General features: G+C 34.6%; 1 protein-coding gene across 1 annotated transcript; it reads right to left on the bottom strand.

Moving 5' to 3' along the window:
- Positions 1–1,996: 1,996 nt before the first annotated feature.
- On the bottom strand, positions 1,997–18,009 carry LOC109110016 (switch-associated protein 70-like). Its single transcript, XM_042775378.1, has 12 exons — positions 17,839–18,009; positions 17,074–17,214; positions 13,251–13,424; positions 12,533–12,760; positions 11,146–11,292; positions 10,874–10,982; positions 8,057–8,238; positions 5,907–6,014; positions 5,303–5,469; positions 3,822–4,020; positions 3,469–3,565; positions 1,997–2,913 (listed from the first exon to the last, which is right to left on the bottom strand). Exons 1-12 carry the CDS (start codon positions 17,932–17,934, stop codon positions 2,795–2,797), a joined length of 1,767 nt encoding a protein of 588 aa, XP_042631312.1. The 5' UTR covers positions 17,935–18,009; the 3' UTR covers positions 1,997–2,794.
- Between the last annotated feature and the right edge of the window lie 784 nt (positions 18,010–18,793).

The following is an 18,793-nucleotide window of genomic DNA, read 5'->3' as shown; positions in this document are numbered from 1 at the left end:
AAGATTAATAAATGCAGTAGAAAAATATAATGCTAATTTTCATGTTAGTTAATCCATTAACTGTTAACAAATGAAACCTTGTTGTAGTGCTACCGTTAAATAATAATGATAATATATTATGTAATTGTTAAAATATATAACATTAGATATATAATAATTATTTAAATATAAAATATAATAAAAATAGTTTTATAAATATTCATTTGTAAATATTATTAGAAGTATCACATATTATTTTAAAATATGTTTTTATTTGCATAGATGTGTAAGCACTGATCAATATTTTTTTTTATTAATTATGTAAGAATGTTTTTTGACATGCAGCACTTGAAAGAAGCACATAATGTAAAGAATAATAATAGTAATAATTTTTGAATATATTAAATCTGTTTTATAATAATATTATATCATATTTTAAAATATCTGTTTATTTGCATAAAAGTGTTGAAGCACTGATTGATCTTTTTTATTAACAATGTAAGCTTGTTTTCCTTTTGTTTTATTATTACCCATATATGACACACAGCACTCAAAAGAGGCACATAATGTAAATATGACATTTTAAATACATATATGTATAGTTTTATAAATATTAATGTAAATATTACATAACATTTTTTAATATTTTATAAATATTTATGTATTTAGTAACAGTGTTTTTAGCAGTCTTTTTTATTAAATAATGTAGGCATTTTTTAGCTATTATCCATATGACACACAACACTTAAAAAACTTTAAAAACACATCAAGTAAATAATAACAATAAAAAATATTTTAGATACATAAAAAATGTTTATCTTTATAAATATAATTATCACATTATATTTAAATATCTATTTGTTTATTAGCAGAGAAGTGTTTAAGCAAAGACTGATCTTTTTATTAACAATGTAAGCATATTTTTCTTTCTTTTTAATGATATTACCCACACAGTACTCGAAAGAAGCACATGTAAACTAACTAGAAAGTACTATCTTTCAAGACAAGGCACAAATTTTTCTGAAGATTTCACGAGATGAGTTCATGTAAAACAAATGGACCCTTGTGTCTAATAACACAAATCTGAAATTTCCAAACAAGAATGGCAGCGATATAAGTTTAGTGTGTATATAAGTGTTGATATGTCATCCTCTTAGTTAAGAGCAGCAGTATCCTCTGGTACAAGTCAATTATACAATCACAATTCCATGTTTTAATCATTCCATGCTGTACATGAGCAAGCATGCTAAATAAGAAATTCAATTTCCTCCCTGTTATCTGAATGCATAGCCCCCCATTGAGAAATTAAGCTGACGATATGTCTTCATTCCACCAAGTCAAAGTTAAATTTGTGCTTTGTTTAGACTATGAGTGATTTTCAGACACATACAGAAATAGTTTATGGAAACTGTGAGTGTATCAGGAATCCAATTATCATATCCATGGAGAATGATGGTGGCCTGAAAAGTGGCCAACCTTTTTAATAGCCTTGTGTCACGCTTGATCAGAAACACATTTATGCACACGCCAGTTCAAACACCACATTCTACTATTCTGCCCCTTTCATTCACAATTTGCCTTTTGAGACCCATCAGTTTTCATTATTTGTCCCATGTAATACATCTCAGTGATAGAATTTAGAGTACATTTTGAAACAATGATATAACCGTTACATTCCAAAATAAAAGCATAGACTATTTGAGTTCTCAAATTTAAATTCTCCTACAAATTTGTCCAATTATGAATACATAAAATGTATAGATACATCTAAACATTTCAATGAATAGCCATGTCCCCTTTAAACCTATTATAAGTTTTCTTCACACCCAATATCCAAACTATTTCTACAAGCAGCAGTATAAAGGCAGGCTGCAAATACGGCAATCTGTTGACCTCTAGTGGCTGTAAAACCGCTATCACCTTCTATGCGCCCAACAAAATTACTCCGCAACTTTTGGTTTTGGCTATCAAGACAGTAGAGCTCTATAACTCTGAAAATAAACGAACGAATGAATGATGCATTTATATAGTGCTTTATTTTGTATTGTTGTACACCCAAAGAGCTTTACAATCATGTGTGTGTGTGTGTGGGTGGGTGGGTCCATAAAAATCATTTACAGCTATTAAATAATGCCTTTACTGGATCATTAACAATAAAGTCTCAGGCTTAAATTTGGACATTAGTAGGCAAACACAAGTTTGGTACGGTATTTGTACATAACTGAATGGTCCCCAAAACAGATAAAATGTAGGTAAAACACAATTGTGTTAATAAATTGAGCATATAAATTAGTTAATACTGCAGTGTCTCCTTGAGTGATTTATTACTATTTAAAATGTAAAACTGACATTTTTGATACTTTTTAAAAACTAAATTAGAGATGAAAATGCAATGTATTTTATATATATTTAGCCTACTTGGTCAGTTAGGTTAGTTACTTCATTTTTTTTTTACTTACAAAAAAACAACCTTTTTTAAAATTTGAATTATGGGGAAGAAACATCTGCCATTATTTTGGTGGAAATGCACCAAAATTAACACATTCACAAGCTGTAGAACATCATACAAAAAAAATGTATAAAATCATCAAAGCAAAGGACAAAATGACACTGGAATGTTACAGTTTAGACTGGAATGGTGAGACAATTCTTCAGATGAGGCCAGGCTCAGCTTTACTCTGTGTAAAGTCAAGTGGCCTACAGTTTTAGTGTGGTCAGAGGCTAACCCCACAGAGGCAGTATATATTTACTTCACTAGTAATTGTATCTACAGTAACATGTATTGACAGGACAGCAGATCTGCAGACTGAACACACTATTGGGGTGTAGCAGGCCTGTTTTTCTTTTCCTGCCAGTCTTTCTCTCTCAGACTCAGTTCTGTCTCTGTGAATGCTGCAGGTCCCCAGTTTGTCATTTTCTGAGGATACTTAGGACCTGAAGACAAAACATACAAGATGAATGAGGTATGGATATTAATTCATTCAGCACACTTTTATCCAAATATACTCACAAATTAGAATAAAAAGAGCATAAGAAATTAATCAATTCAGTAAACTGCATTTTTAATGGTATTAGATGGTAATATATTTATTAGTTATAGTTATTAATAAATATCATCATTGTTATTTTTATTATAAATTAATGATAACAATGTTAATAATAATATAATACTAATAAAAAAGTTTTTAATAATAATAATAATAATAATAATAATAATAATAATAATAATAATATATATATATACAGATATATATATATATATATATAAAAATTATGGATTGTCGCAATATGATTTTTCAGATTTGGTGAGGATGGGTTTATAGAGATGCATTGTTTAATTTTATTATATTTTATGATGTATGATGTTAATAAGGCTGAACCTAAAAATGGCCATCATATGTAAAAAGATCAGATGCTGGTAAATAAATGTTAAATTAAAAAAGAAAAATCTTTGCGTTCTTAATTGAAGAGTACAGAAAAGGAGGTCACCTGGCTGAATGAGCCGTATGAGCCCTTCATGATAAGACACCTTGTCCTTCCAGCTCTTTGTTTTATTAGCAGCATCTGCTAGTTTTTTCATCACCTCCTGTTCAAATAAAAAATACAATCACAATCTCAACATTAGAACATACAAGACAAAACATACAAGATGAATAAGGTATGGATATTAAAGGTATGGATACTTTATTTTATTTATTTTTTTAATCAGAAGTAGCAATACATAGGACAGCTCACATTGCTCTATTCAGCCACTTGATGGCAGTCTACACAGGAACATTTTTCAGCACAACTTAAAATCACAAGCATAACTAGCCTCCAGCTACATTGTTCTAGCATCTTACCTCATATTGCTCCAGTGCACCCTGTCTGTCAGCCTCCAGCTGCTGCAGCTGCTGCATGGCAGACTGCAAAGCGCTCTCCTTCATCAGCCGTTCTCGTTCCAGCTCCTGTTTCTCTGCCTGTGTCTGGGAAATGGTCTGCTGTTGATACATGTGTATCTGCTCCAGCTCTGAGCGCTTGGATACCTCCTCCTCCAGCAGCCTGCAGCAAACAGAGAAGCACATGCTCACATTTAAAAAACACTGTCAAATGATATTACAAAAGTTCTTTAGATCTCTATTAGACAGGCAGTAGAGACTGACAGAAAAGTGGCAGAAGGAATTTAGAAATCCTATATGTCGCAAGCCCTTGTGTTACAGTTGCGCCTCAAAAAAAGCAAAAATTAACATAGTATGTGGATGAGCTAGTACTGCCAGAGCCAGTACCAGTGTTGTGCAAAATTCAACATTTCAACATTTATTCCTGATCGCAATTCTGAATTTAACATCATTACTCCAGTCTTCAGTGTTACATGATGCTTCATTAATCAATCTTATAGGCTGATTTGCTGCTCAAGAAACATTTCTATTAATTCTACTTCCTTGCCTACAATTCTGAATTCTGTTTGCTCTCTTAATTCAAATTCAGGAGTTTTTTGGAATGAAAAATAAAACTTTCACAACCCACTTCTGAATAATAGATTCCATATAAATGAGGGGAATTCACATAATGTTAATAGAGCTGATTGTGTGAGTTTGGGTAAAGTGATGAGCTGGCGATGGGTCAGCACAAGCACAGGAAGAGAGTTGGGTTTTGTGGGGTGAGACAGGGAACAGGAACTGCAGACTTGAACAGACATCTCAGACATCCTCTTGTTTGTGACGCTACTCGAACTTCCAACCTTACAAGGAAATGGACAGCCTTTTGTAGGCTGACCCATTCTGGGTGTCACATGACCTTACTCTGAAGGTTTTGTCATGCCGCAACTGTGTGTATATAGTATAATAAAATGTTGCTTGTGCAGATCAGACTACAGCTTAAACCTTATTCGAACATACACTACAGTGAGGAACTCAACAAACAGGCTTGGAACAGACAGACTGGGTCATGATCATTGTATTACAGACAGCATGAACTTGTAAAGACATGCTACTATATTTAGCCATTTAAATGCACATGAATTATTAAACTGAATAAGAAAGATGGAATAACTTTTGAAAAATCCCATCTGTTTTATGCTAATATTCAGCCATATAAATGTACATGATTGTTAATACAGTCTGGTTCAGTGTTTGCTATAAGTAGGTCCTGCAGAGTTCTCAGAAAGCTTCCACCTCTCCCAGTTCCACCTGTCTAGATCTGCTACAGGATTTATGTGTGCCTATTCATGCAGCAACAGCATGCATAACAGATCTAGTGTGCCAACATCAAATCCATTAAAATTATCATAGCCATTAATATGCGAAAACTATTCAGAGAGTTGTCATGACTGAAATATATTAACCTGGACTGTAGTTTTCTGAAAGTTTCCTCATCTTGTCTGGCCTGTCTTTCCTCCTCCAGTGCTTCTTCCAAGCGGTGGTACATGTTCTCCAGCTCACGTACACGCTGCAGGTACTGCTCTAACTCATTGGACTTTTGAGCCACCTGTTCCTCCATTTGCTGCCGCACCTAAAACACATAAAATCAAAAGGACTTTCTTTACTGAAACAGAACAGAACAATATATTTTAAAATAATGTTTCAACTGTCAAATGAATATTGGACCTACATAAGAATGATTAATGATGACAAATGAAAGTTTTAGGTAACTGTGCCTTTTAAAAAAAAAAGAATCAGTGTAGACTGGTTTATTGTGTGACTGTGTGTAGATTTTGTGCTTCCATGTTTCCAGTTATAACTGTAGAAAGCAGAACTTATGCTGCAGCGTACTTCCTGTAATATTCCAAATATGGACCTGTGGAACCGAAGTTATCCAGAAACTTAATGTTCAGAATCTCTTGGTACATGATAATCAAAGGGCACAGAAAAGTCAGTGCTAAAAGCATGTAAACAGTATGCTAGCCAAACAGTCGCCAACCAAGTTTAAACTGCAAACAACTACTGTACCATTTTCTCTTTCTCCATTTCCACCTGGTAAAGATCCTGCAGCTCATTCTGGGTCTGCAGACGTCTGCGTTCTTCTTCTGCTGCACTGGCTGCAGCCTCATCCAGTTTCTGTGCAACACAAAGACTTATTTAATTTGTAAAGAAATTAGACACAGAAATCTGACCACTGTCTTCACTCAATCACTTTCTGTATGGTTGTGGTCAGATGGCAGGTCAGCGTGAGATCCCAGGTGGCCGTGCTGAGTGACAGGGCAGGCATTGTTTTAGTATGAACTCCTCAGGGTTTGGGACTCTAGCTCTCTCCCCAGGCACCTATTGTCCTGCTATGCATTAGAGGACAGGGGCAGAGGGACTGAAACATCAATGCTGGACTGTTCTCCATTCAGACAACAATTCAGACACAATTAGATAAGACAATGAGAACTTGTCATCACCGTTAATCAAATGATTGTTCCCAGTTAACACTATATGTACTGTGTCAGACTGGTTTTCTATCAAAGAATATTGTGTCGTGTTTAATTTACTGTAATCAGCTCTCAGCTGTTTGGCTTTGCAGTAAGCTTCCTTTTAAATGCTTCTGGATAATTTATTGTGGTTATTATGGCATTCTCCTTTTAACAGTAAAAGATTAAAATATTGTTTTATATTTTTATGCCAATAAATTATCATTTAAAACAATTTTAAACAACATTTATTTGCTGCTTTTCCTGAACTATTCAGTCAACTTCATCAAAAAAAAGAAGAAAAAGAAACTGCATTTCATTTTGTACAGACATTCACACACATGTTACTGTATGTTAAAGTTTTTATATATATATATATATATATATATATATATATATATATATATATATATATATATATATATATATATTATATATAAAATATAAAATATAGGCTAATGAAAAAAATCAGTTAACTTGTTTATTATAACTTATTGGTTTAGTTAACTTGTTTATTATAATTGTTGCATGCTTTAAAAAAGATATCTAGTCTTACTTATTGGTTTATATTTGTATGTCAAAATGTAATGAAGTATTAGAGTCTATAAATGCAGGCATATAAATAAATATATAAAACACTGTTTAAATTTTTTTTGTTTTGTCTGTATTTGTAGACCTAGTGAAACAATAATTAATACTTAATTGTTCGATTAGATATGTTTAAACATTTTTTGGTATTTATATATTGTTTTAAAATGTGTATATATATACATATAAATAATATATAATAATAATAAATTGAAATCACTTTTCTGCACACTACTTAACATTTGAGTGCTGGCCATTTAAATCTCACAAGTATTTGTAGGTTAACCAATGTGCTTAACATGTCACATGGTAATGCTTATCTTACTGATTTAAATCCACTTGCTGATGACAAAACTCATTGGGGATAAGTCTGGCTAAACTCCGATTTAACAATATTAAAACACTCAACCAGAAAAGATAATCAGGATAACGAGAAATTAGATGAAAGAAGGTTAAGAAGAGTTAAATGCAAAACACCCAACCCCCAACTTTCACACATACATGCTCAGTCCACATTTCTATATTGGGTGTGAAACCATACACTTAAACTAGTCTAATTTCAGCTTTCAGTGCAGGCTGTTTAGGATGAAACAACTTCTGCAGAAAACTTTCTGTAGAGGACCTGAATAGGGAAGGTGGTACTTGAAATCAAAGATGAGAGTTTCAGTGAATTCAGAATTCATGAATAGCAGAGAGAGATTACAAAGAGCCACCAGGGGCTCCAGGGAAACACTGTTTCATAAATGGTCAGTGTGGCAACAGACACAGTTTCTGTTTCACTCATTAAACTGCAGTGCAGGGGGCATGTTTGTAGTTTTGTTCCAATACCGACAGCACTTTATCTTTTCTTTTTAAATACAAAAAGCTGTGTTCAAGTAATAATCATTCTTTCTACAAGTCTAATAATTGTAGCCAAAATCTGATTTTCAGGACATGGACACATCTTGTATGGATTTTTGGTTGTTTTTTTAATCACAGAGTAACAGCCATATTTTGTATAATAAAAGGTAGAAGGAACAATGTGACAGTAAAAGGCCTGAGAGAGACATTTGTTTGTGTGAGTTGCTAGAAACATAGAGATTGGAAGCTCAGCAGCTGTTGGTGTAGAACACTACAGACCTTCCTCAAGGCCTCCAGCTCTCTCTGTTTGTTCTCATTGGCCGTCTGCAGCTCTTTCATCCTCAGCTCCAGTTCTTCCTGCTCAGCTTGTTGTTTCTGTCGTAACTCTCGCCGCTTTTGCCGTGCCTCGTGGTGTGGAGCTGGACGTCCCACCTTTAGGAGTGTGATGCAAGTCTGAATAGCTAAGTGGACATAAAGGACAGAAGTTGTATACTTCAATATGAACATAACACAATATGTGACTCTGGACCACAAAACCAGTCTTAAGTGTCAATTTTTCGAAATTGAGATTTATACAACATCTGAAACCTGAATAAATAAGCTTTCCATTGATGTATGGTTTGTTAGGATAGGACAATATTTGGCCGAGATATAACTATTTGGAAATCTGGAATCTGAGGGTGCAAAAAAAATTTGAAGCCTTTAAAGTTGTCCAAATGAAGTTCTTAGCCATGTATATTACTAATCAAAAATTAAGTTTTGATATATTTACAGTAGGAAATTTAATAAATAGCTTCATGGAACATGATCTTTACTTAATATCCCAATGATTTTTGGCATAAAAGAAAAATCTATAATTTTGACCCATACAATGTTTTTTGGCTATTGCTAAAAATATACCCGTGTGACTTAAGACTGGTTTTGTGGTCCAGGGTTACATATTGTAGAAAAGGGCATAATAGGTCACCTTTAAATAATAACTGAAGATAACTTAGCACCAACTCAGCATATTAAAATGATTTTTGAAGGATCATGTGACATTGAAGACTTGAATGATGGCTGAAAATTCAGCTTTGCCATCTCAGGAATAAATTACATATACATATACATATACATTATATATACATTATATATATATATATATATATATATATATATATATATATATATATATATATATATATATATATGTATATATATATACACACACACACACACACACACACACAAACACACACACACACACATACAGTACTAAACACTGGGTAAAAAAAAAATCTAATTCAAATAGAAAACAGTTAGTTTAAATAATAATAAATAATATGCATGAGAGAATTCTTTCAAAAACAAATTTTTCCAAATGTTCCTTACTAGAAATATTTTCTAAATTTTTGAACAATAGTTGAAATTAATATAGAATTGATGTCATCAAAATTATGAAATGACAAATGGAAGTTTGCAAATTATGTAGTGACTTAAAATGTGTTCTATTTATATTTATTTTGCTTCTTTAAAATCGCCACCCTGAAGTACTGAATGTGTGCTGGAGTCAGTTTGCTGTTTTTCCTTCATTATCTAGCCCAGTGGTTCCCAAAGTGGGGGTCACGACCCCCCGGGGGGTCGCGGGACCCCGGCGCAGGGGTCGCGAGATGATTTCTATAAAAAAAAGTGGAAAAAATATATAGGCCCTATATATTTTTGTTGCAATTATTTTAAACCTTTCGCACGTACGATCACACCGGTGTGATCAGTCTAGGCTGGTCCCTGGAGTGTAAGATCACACCGTCAGGGTGTCATGACGTGAATTCAAATGTGCTCTCGCACGTTGGCTGGCGCTGAGCCAGAGACAGGCGCGCTCAGAGCTGTCATCACAACTTTTCAGTGTTTTCACACATATGTTTATTTTAGGTTTCAGACATATAAGTACTAAAAAAAACAATACATTTAGAGTTTGTAAAATACACACTGATGTCAAAGGACGAGGCAATAATCGCATATCAGATACACATTGTGTAAGTAACTTTAAAGTTTACTCTATTATTCTCCCAGTTCACCATCCACTTACTTTTAGATTTCGGGAGAAGTGGATGAATTCACGTGTTTGCAAATCCAACAGATCCGATTCTCTGAACTGCGTCTGCGGCACAAACTAACACGGCGGCGCCCATCGCGCATACAGCTCAACTAACGCGATCGTTATAAAGGCGTTTAAACAACAAAACACTTCCACTTGCATATATTTGAAAATCGGAATATCAGCTATTTCATGCCATATCTAACAAATTTGTGAATATTTTGAATAAAAAGGAAAAATGACATAAAAGCAGATCATCATTCATTCAGCTCTGTTGTTTCTTCTGCGGTGTGTCACGTGACAATGACGCATCACCATGGAAACCCATAAAGTGACACATCTAAATAACGATCGCCTTGAAAAAAACTCACGCTGGGGGGTCAGGCCAGAATATTTTAAACTTACGTGTGAAAGGGTTAATTCAATACTTGTTAAATGGTGTTTGCAGAAAAGTCTGATACAAATAAAAAATACTAATATAATATATATATATATATATATATATATATATATATATTATATCATATATATATTAATTCAATTTGTAATTTTTGTCCCAGACATTAAGAGATTACGTCAGCGTCAATCACAATCAAGTTACGTACGTACATCACGCGCAGCAACACAACATATCCCGCTGTTTGCTAAAGTTAAAGGTGTTTGGACGCTCCAAAAAAAGGGGTTGTTGAGGTTGGTGGTGGTGGGGGGGGGGGGCGGGATCGCGAGGCAGCAGCGCATTTATCATGGGGGTCGCGGGCTTAAAAGTTTGGGAACCCCTGATCTAGCCCAATCCATTCATCCACAATTTTTTTTTAAATCATATTTTATTATGTAAAGAAATTCATAAGCTAGCAATTTAAACATTAATATTTAAATCAAAATGTTTTAAATAAAAAAATAATTAATTAAAATAAGTAAATGTAAATGCAAACTCAGTGTGACTGCACTTCTGACTGGTAGTTTCTATTTTTCTTTTCTGTCAAAGCCACAATAATGAATCATCAAAATGAGTCAAATCTCACCTTGAATCCACTCTTGTTTTTTCTTCTTATCGGAGGCGCTTATTTCAAAGCTTTTGTCAGAGCACTTGACATAGAAAAGGCATCTTTTCCCCTCTTTATCAGGTAAGGACTGCAGAGGAATGAGTGAGGTCATCACAATAAGAGGAAAAGGAAATGTGTTCATGAGAATGATGTCACCATAAAAATTTGACACATTTAGCATTACTTACAGTAAAAAGCATGCTGAAATATTATTTAGAATAAATCATCATTCATCTTTGATGAGCCCTTACCTCAACACAACAGTTTCCATCTAGAACTATGTCTCCTTTCTTTTCTGTGAGATCTTCACTAGCATAGTATGAAATTAAGTTGGGCTTCAACAGGAACCACCGTTCGGTCCAATTCTTTCTCCTGTGGCCCTTTTTCATCATGTAACCCTGAAACAGGTCAAAAGAACAGGTCACATTGCATTTCAGTTGACAGTTTCCTGCTGGTGGAAACAATGAGTTCTGCTCCTCAAATGATCTATGAGTCATTCTGTATCACTGCTACAAGTGCTAAAAGTTTGGATCCTGCATGCTGACTCAGATATTTTTTTTTTCCTAAGGCCTCATTAATGCTAAATGCACATTTCATGCCATGTAAATATTGCATCCTGTTTAAGCATTTGTTTCATATGACTTAGTTAATCTGTATTTGATCCTGACTGTGGCTGCACAGCTGGCCTTGGCACCAATCCTTCTCTCTCATTCATAGTCAAAGCAGAAAACAACACTGATGCCGGTGTGCTTTATTCACACTGCCCTCAGATCTCCAAAACATACAGACTTCAAAACACAGGCAGCTGATATCATGGCTGAATTCAGTCTACTAAAGGTCATTATTAGCAGATGGATATTTCATAGGCTACATCCAGGTATGACCTACTTTCTTAAGCATGAGGAAATGGAATTGTAACAGGTTTGACAACAACAGGGCCAGTACAATGAAACATTGTGATTACATCAATCTAGATTTGCCCCGTTCATTAAAAAAAAAAGATGGTGCTGAAAAACGAATGCACAATTCTGCTCATATATTCACATACAAAAAATCTATTGGGTTCCACAAAAATATTAGGTGTTTAGTAAAATAAAGGATCAAGTCTAGAATAATGACTGCGGAAAAATTCAGCTTTATCATAACACAAATAGATTACATTTAAAATATACTAAATTGTATTTCACTATATAAAGTGTTTATTTACAAACAGACAGATTTTGCAAAGGGTATGTGATCTAATGAATACAACTGTCTATAATTAAATAATAAAACCTATATGTATGCAGGATTCAAAATTAACACTTGCCAAGCACCAAATGAGAGGATAAATTGTCTGTCATTAGAAAAGGCAACAAACACATGTGGAATATTCTTTTATGCCATCAAAATGACAATACGAGATTAAAAAAAAATGTGCTGAGAGAGTCACATTTTTTGACAAAAATATGCTGGAAAAAACAGCTTCGCAATTTCATTTTTATAGGTACAAACAGTTTGATTAAAAAGTATTTATGGCCAGTAGATTTTCTTAATTCGAATACCACTGGGAGGCATGGCAGAAAGTACATTTTGGACCCTGTTTGTATGTGTATACTCTACAGAGTTTCTATTATACTGGAGCCGTACTTCTCTTACCTGTTTGAGCATATCCAGTATAAGTTCCTGGAACACTTCATTAATGCCCATGGAGAGGGTCTGGCGGTCCATGCCCTTACTGAAGTGACCCATACCCACCAACTCAATCAGCTCCCACACGTTCAGACACTGGTACTTGCTACTCAGCTGGATCTTGTATTCTTCAAATTTTTCCTCAATCCAGCTGCCACCCATGGCTTCTGTTAGCTTACGAAGGAAGTACTCTATCTGAGGGTGAGAGCATAAATTTAAATATGTGAAAACGGCATGTATTTTCATGGCCCTAAAACAAATGCAAATGTTTGTTGTTAGATGCTAGCTGTTTTTGTGCAACAACACAAAAAATGATGACTGAGGGACTGTTTTGATCTCACTAAGAATAACTATAATAATTCTGATATTGTTCTCTCTTTGAGGAGTAAAAATATATTACACTGACACAATAATAGCAAGCTGACAACTTCCTTTTTAAAAGACTGATCACAATCATAACCAGAATGGAAGACAGAAGTTTGTAAAACAGAAGTACAAAGTAACAAAGAATAAAAATCTTATTTAAATAAAGTTATCATGGAAGATTAGAAATGGGAACTACACTATTAAATGTACATGTACATGTACATTTGCATCACTTTATAAATCTTTCTACCAAGCTGTCTGCTTCCTTTTTTTAGAATTTTGATGCAGAATTTAGCAAAAATATAGTTATCCTTCTCACCTCCTCTGACACCATGACCAATGGATATTTATCCTCAGAGAGGAAGTTGAAAATGCACCAAATCTTAAATGCATCATCATTTGAGATAAGCAGGTGATTTCTGTTGAGGTTTTTTCTAGCACACAGAGTCCAGCACATCCTGTTAAAATCGATTCGGTCAAAGTTGTCCTGGACCTGCAGAAAATAAATGTCCTCATGAGACTTTATCGAACTGAGAAATGCAAAAACAATGGGTAGATGCCAAACAACGGTAGAAAAAATAAAATGTTAGAAAGATTCACATCTAATTAGATTTGATGTACAGATCAGAATGAACAAAATGTCCTGATTCTGGTTTACAAGTGCAAATAAGGCCTGAAACCTATTCAAGGCACACACAACACTGCAAATAAGACATGTTTTTCCCCCAGTACTTAACTAGAGTTCCCATGGATACTTTTGGAGTGTTCTGGGCACAGTTTTGCATCCAGTGCCCATCTGACTAATGCTGAACATTCTGTTGGGAAAACTGCAAAAGATTTTAGCAAAGCTAGCTTAATGTCCTGACAAACCCAAACTTGATTATGTCTACAAATGGCAAAATTCAAATGATAAAGTACTAAATGTGTGTTGGACACAATAAGTCTGACAAAGCTAACGGAAGCTAGTCTACTCTAGCAGATATTACAGTTATTATTTAATATGAATCAAAATGCCTCTAAATATTATTGACAAAGAACAAGAGAAGATTAAAAAATGATAAACATTTTAATCATTTTAATTTTAACAGCTGCTGTTTGAAAATGTTGCATGTTTGGTTTTCAGAGATTTTGTGTAATTTATCCTTTCAGTTCCAATCAAAAAAGAAAGAAAAAAAAAAAATCACATTTCAATCAATTCAACAGAATTGCTCATATTTTATACTGAAATAAGCATGTAAAATGTGCAGATTTCATCGGGGGGGGGGCTTAAATGACAATTTAAGCCTACAGCTGGCTTAAACTGAGATCTAATTCACTGCTATGAACTCATACATTAAAACCAAACCACAAGAAGAAGCTGAAATGTTCAAATGACCTATTGTAGCTATTTATGACACTATTTATAGACCTCCTGGAGTAATGTGAGCAACAAAAGAGACCAGACAACTCACATGAATCACTGTCACTGTAATCCACCAACTCATGTGCCGTCTCTGTTGCAGTGGTGTATGTTTATTTTGAAATGGCAGCTCGTCTTTACAAGTATATGTATACATCCCTCGCGCACACACGCACCTCCCATCGTGCCCCGGCTTTCTCCGAGAGACTCACAATAGGGGCCTTGTGGAGACCTGAGTGGCCAGTGCAGACTCTGTTCTTCTCCAGATGAAGCTGTTCATTTGTATTCAGTGGAGCTCGGGCTCTATCACATTCATAAATAGACTTTATCACGCCTGTGAATAACTGCTTTATGGTTTCTCTGACTGTGAGGTGTCATGAGGGTGAGAAAGTCTTAAGTTTTACAGTAGGAAGTGTTTGAGATGAGCAAGAGTGCATGGATTCTGATAGCTAGTCAATGCAATCAGTTTTTTTTAGTGAATATTTCTAGCTATAGAGGACCTACATGTATAACCGAATGACACGCATTGAATATTGTGAGCTAGAAGTCACCTAACACAGTCAACTATTTAATACAGTTATCCTTATACTAATCTACTTTACATAGTTACTTAGAAAATAAATAAATAGACTTAAAATACTGATTTGAGTTCAAACTTCAGAGTATTTTATTTTGCAAGGAAAAAGATGCTGCTGAGTGATACATTAAAGGAGTGGTTGATTATGATTTCACTCTTTTAACTTTAGTTAGTGTGTAATGTTGCTGTTAGAGCATAAACAACGTCTGCAAAATTACGATGACCAAACTGTAGACCGTTTTGATAAGAACAAAAACAGCAGTGTAGAATAAAGGTAAAATATGTGAAAATAATGTGCTTTTTTTTTTTTTACTAAGCATGAACATGTTACACTGCACCTCATAAACACAATCAAGCCTTCGACAAAAGCTAATCAACCACCCCTTTAAACTAGCACATGTAGGACGTTAATTGCCTGGGACAACAGTCAATTATATTCTTTAGTGATCATTATATAAACATAACCATATATACATAACTGTAGAATGCTGCGACTGACCAGTAAGAATTAAATATTAAATTGTGTACACTACTGTTCAAACATTTGTGGTTGTTAAAGATTTTTTAATGTGTTTGAAAGAAGTCTCTTAGGCTAACAAAGTCTGCATTTATTTAATCAGAAAATACAGTAAAAAATTGTAATATTGTGAAATATTAATTTTAAAATGTAATTTATTCATGTGATGGCACAGCTATATTTTCAAAAGCCATTATTCCAGTGTTCAGTGTCACATGATTTTTTTCAGTATTCTTCGTTCAAAAGAACTGCATTCATTTAAAATTGGAAATTATCTGTAAGAATTTTATTGTCACTTTTTTTCTAATAATTTGTATTAAACTTAAACCCCAAACTTTTAAAAGGTAGTGCACGTTTCTTTTAACCATCACCTAACCATTGTCTCAAATAAAACGCAGCTGGGAAACAAACTCACTTTGATCTCTGATCATACCGTGGTCACAGCATGTTATATTAGAGCATAACCACACTACGTATTTGCTACAGTGGGCCACAAAGCTAGCCGTTTTGATAGCGTCACTCTATTTTGGGGTTGTGCTTATGAACGGGTCTACATCTTTTGTTCCTCAATTAACATCAGAGCACTTTACAGACAATGCATTCCTGGAATCAAGAGAGCTGAAAGGATAAGAAAGATTTGGGCATAATTTACCCCCCCCCCCCCCCCCCCCCCCAAAAAAAAAAATCACAATCATACATCGTTGTAAAATGAGAAGTAATATGTGTGACTAAGCTGTTACTGTACTATCTCAGACAGAAGTCAATGACTATGGGTGTGTGAATGTATAAGTGTAAAACCAAGTAAAGCACTGTAACTTGTTTTCTCCCTCTGACCACAAGGTCATTTGCTTGGCTGAGAATCAAAATGGAAGGCAGAAAAAGGGGAAAGGCGGGTCTCTTTGCAATAGGGTGGAGTGTGTGTTTGGTCACTCATACAACTATGCAATTAAAAGCAAAAGTGTGACCAGAGAAAGCTTACAATACGTGGCTAGTGATGTAAATCCCCAAAGTGTGCTAAACATGAGACCTCAGACAAACATAAAATAGGCAAAAGGTATAATTTGCCTTTCCACTGTAGGAATTTTAAGCACTAAAATTCAACATTTCCTACAATACATTTCAGCAACTAATGGTTTTTGCCTAAACACCAGAACTTAAAGCTTTGTGGTGCATTGTGAAATCTCTTTTCTCCATCTGTTTCCTTTTTGCACAAGAAAACGAGAAATGACAAAGAAAGCAATTCTTCCATGTTTCTTTCAACATCATTTCTCTCGCAAAAAAAGAAACAAATTCTCATGCCTGGAGGCCTTTCATTATGTTATCTAACGTTTACACTAAATATCTACAGTAAACCAATGGCTTTAGTCAAATTGGGGTTAGTGTACCATGAGGATGACAAACTTTCACATAAGAAAATTAACATCCAGAAAAGATACAGCATTTATGATAAAATGTAAAGCTCAGCGTGTAAAACCACATCCTGTTTATAAGAATGGTGCTCAAAAACATTTTTCACTCTATCAATACAGTCTACATACATTTTATCCAGACTAAGATTAAGATCCAAAAAAGATGGAAATCCAAATATTTTGTCACAAGTCAAACTGCCAACTGAAAACTCCTATTTGGACAATGACAAATGTGCTCACCTTGTCCAGAATAAACCTGTTCAGGTAAGGCATGTATCCCTGATTGGAGACAGGGCCATCATCATCATCTCTAAAGTGTTCCTCTAGAGCTACAGGATCATGAGGGATATTCATCACTGTACACAGATTATGGGAAAGCACCTGAAAGACACCACTGAGCTTAGCAAAAAAACATCCAATAATAACAATAATCATCATCATCTAAATAAGTGCTTAAACAATTATGAAGTAGTGATTTTTTAGTAGAATAGCATTGTAGCCCTCAATCACTTTGTGTATTCACTATATTTTTGGAAGAACCTGCATCCAGATATTACATCATACAACTATCCCTTATATATTCCTACCATTAGTATTGATATAATTAGCTTAATTTGACAAACAAAATTCTTCCATTTCATCTGAATGTATTTAAATATGAAGGTTTGGGAAGGATTAGATAATAACTAAAGGTTTGTAATTATTCGGCTTGCAGTTATATATTATCTAATATCTCATCCGTAACACACTTCAATCAGATACCAGAAGCAGAATTCTCAGTTCCACGAGTACTTTATACTGGTTTTAAGTTTCGAAACAAACTAGAGTTTGAAATTCTAAAGAAAAAAAGCAACTTGAAAAAGTTTTACATTTACAGTCAGTGCAGCTAGTATGATTAACACATCCTTAAACTCTAAGACTTTCCTGCACTGAGCCATTGAAACAGCGTTTACACTCCTTGATCTTAAAAAGAACAACAAAGTTGATTCAGTGGCAAATACAAACCTTCAGTTGTGACTTAGACACTTTCCCACTTTTATCCACATCCAGGGATGTGAAAGCGTGCCATATTGCCTTGAGGAGCTCATCCCTTAGTCCCATTTTCAGAAGTAGTGCCTCCGGACAGTTACTGACTGGCGTCGCACTAGATGCGAACTGTTTTCTCAAGAGATTTTACAATAGAGCGGTCACATGACCTTAGAACCAGAACTGAACTCGGAGTTCGAGCACCACTCAGCGATGAGCGCGTGCTGCTGAAGTATTTGGCAGGAATTTATGACATCATTAGGCATTTACCAGGCTGAGAATTATAAACCTCCCACAAAGAGAATAGATTTGTACATAACATTTGTGTTTCAATTGTGTTTACAAAGGTTTCAGTAACCGCAAATGTAGATGACAATTCAAAATGAATTTCTAACGTTGTGTTCGCCGGAGGGCAACAGCTAGGGGTTATGGACTGCCTTTTTTATTATTTTGCACTGTTCTCTGAGGTCCACTCATAATGGTATCGAGATTTTTACATTAAAAAAAAAAAACATTTTAAAAGTAGTAGGCTATTTTCTCTCCTGTTTTGACCCCCCTCATCTGAATGCTCCTTTTTTTTAACAAGTGTGGCGGATTGTAGACGTGGAAACGCCTATTGGTATGATTCATCCACTCTTTACAAATCTTTGTTGGGATCAGAAGGAAGGCAATGCAAAGACTGCGCTGTGTGAAACAAACATCTAATGACTGGACCTCAAACTACACAAAAGAAGAAGAAAGAAATTCCCTCAGCCACTCACTCAAAAGTAATTGCAAATTGGCCTAATTTTAAAAGTTCAGTGAAAGTGAAAGTTGTGACATTTGCCAAGTATGGTAAACCATACTCGAAATTGGTGCTCTGCATTTAACCCATCCAAGTGCGCACACACACAGCAGTGAGAAGTGAACACACCGTGAACACACACCCGGAGCA

The sequence above is a fragment of the Cyprinus carpio genome, chromosome A18, assembly GCF_018340385.1.
Source record: "Cyprinus carpio isolate SPL01 chromosome A18, ASM1834038v1, whole genome shotgun sequence".
In the NCBI taxonomy this organism is placed as follows: domain Eukaryota; kingdom Metazoa; phylum Chordata; class Actinopteri; order Cypriniformes; family Cyprinidae; genus Cyprinus; species Cyprinus carpio.
Note: the sequence above shows the minus strand (reverse complement) of the source record. Positions and strands in the feature narration are given on the sequence as shown.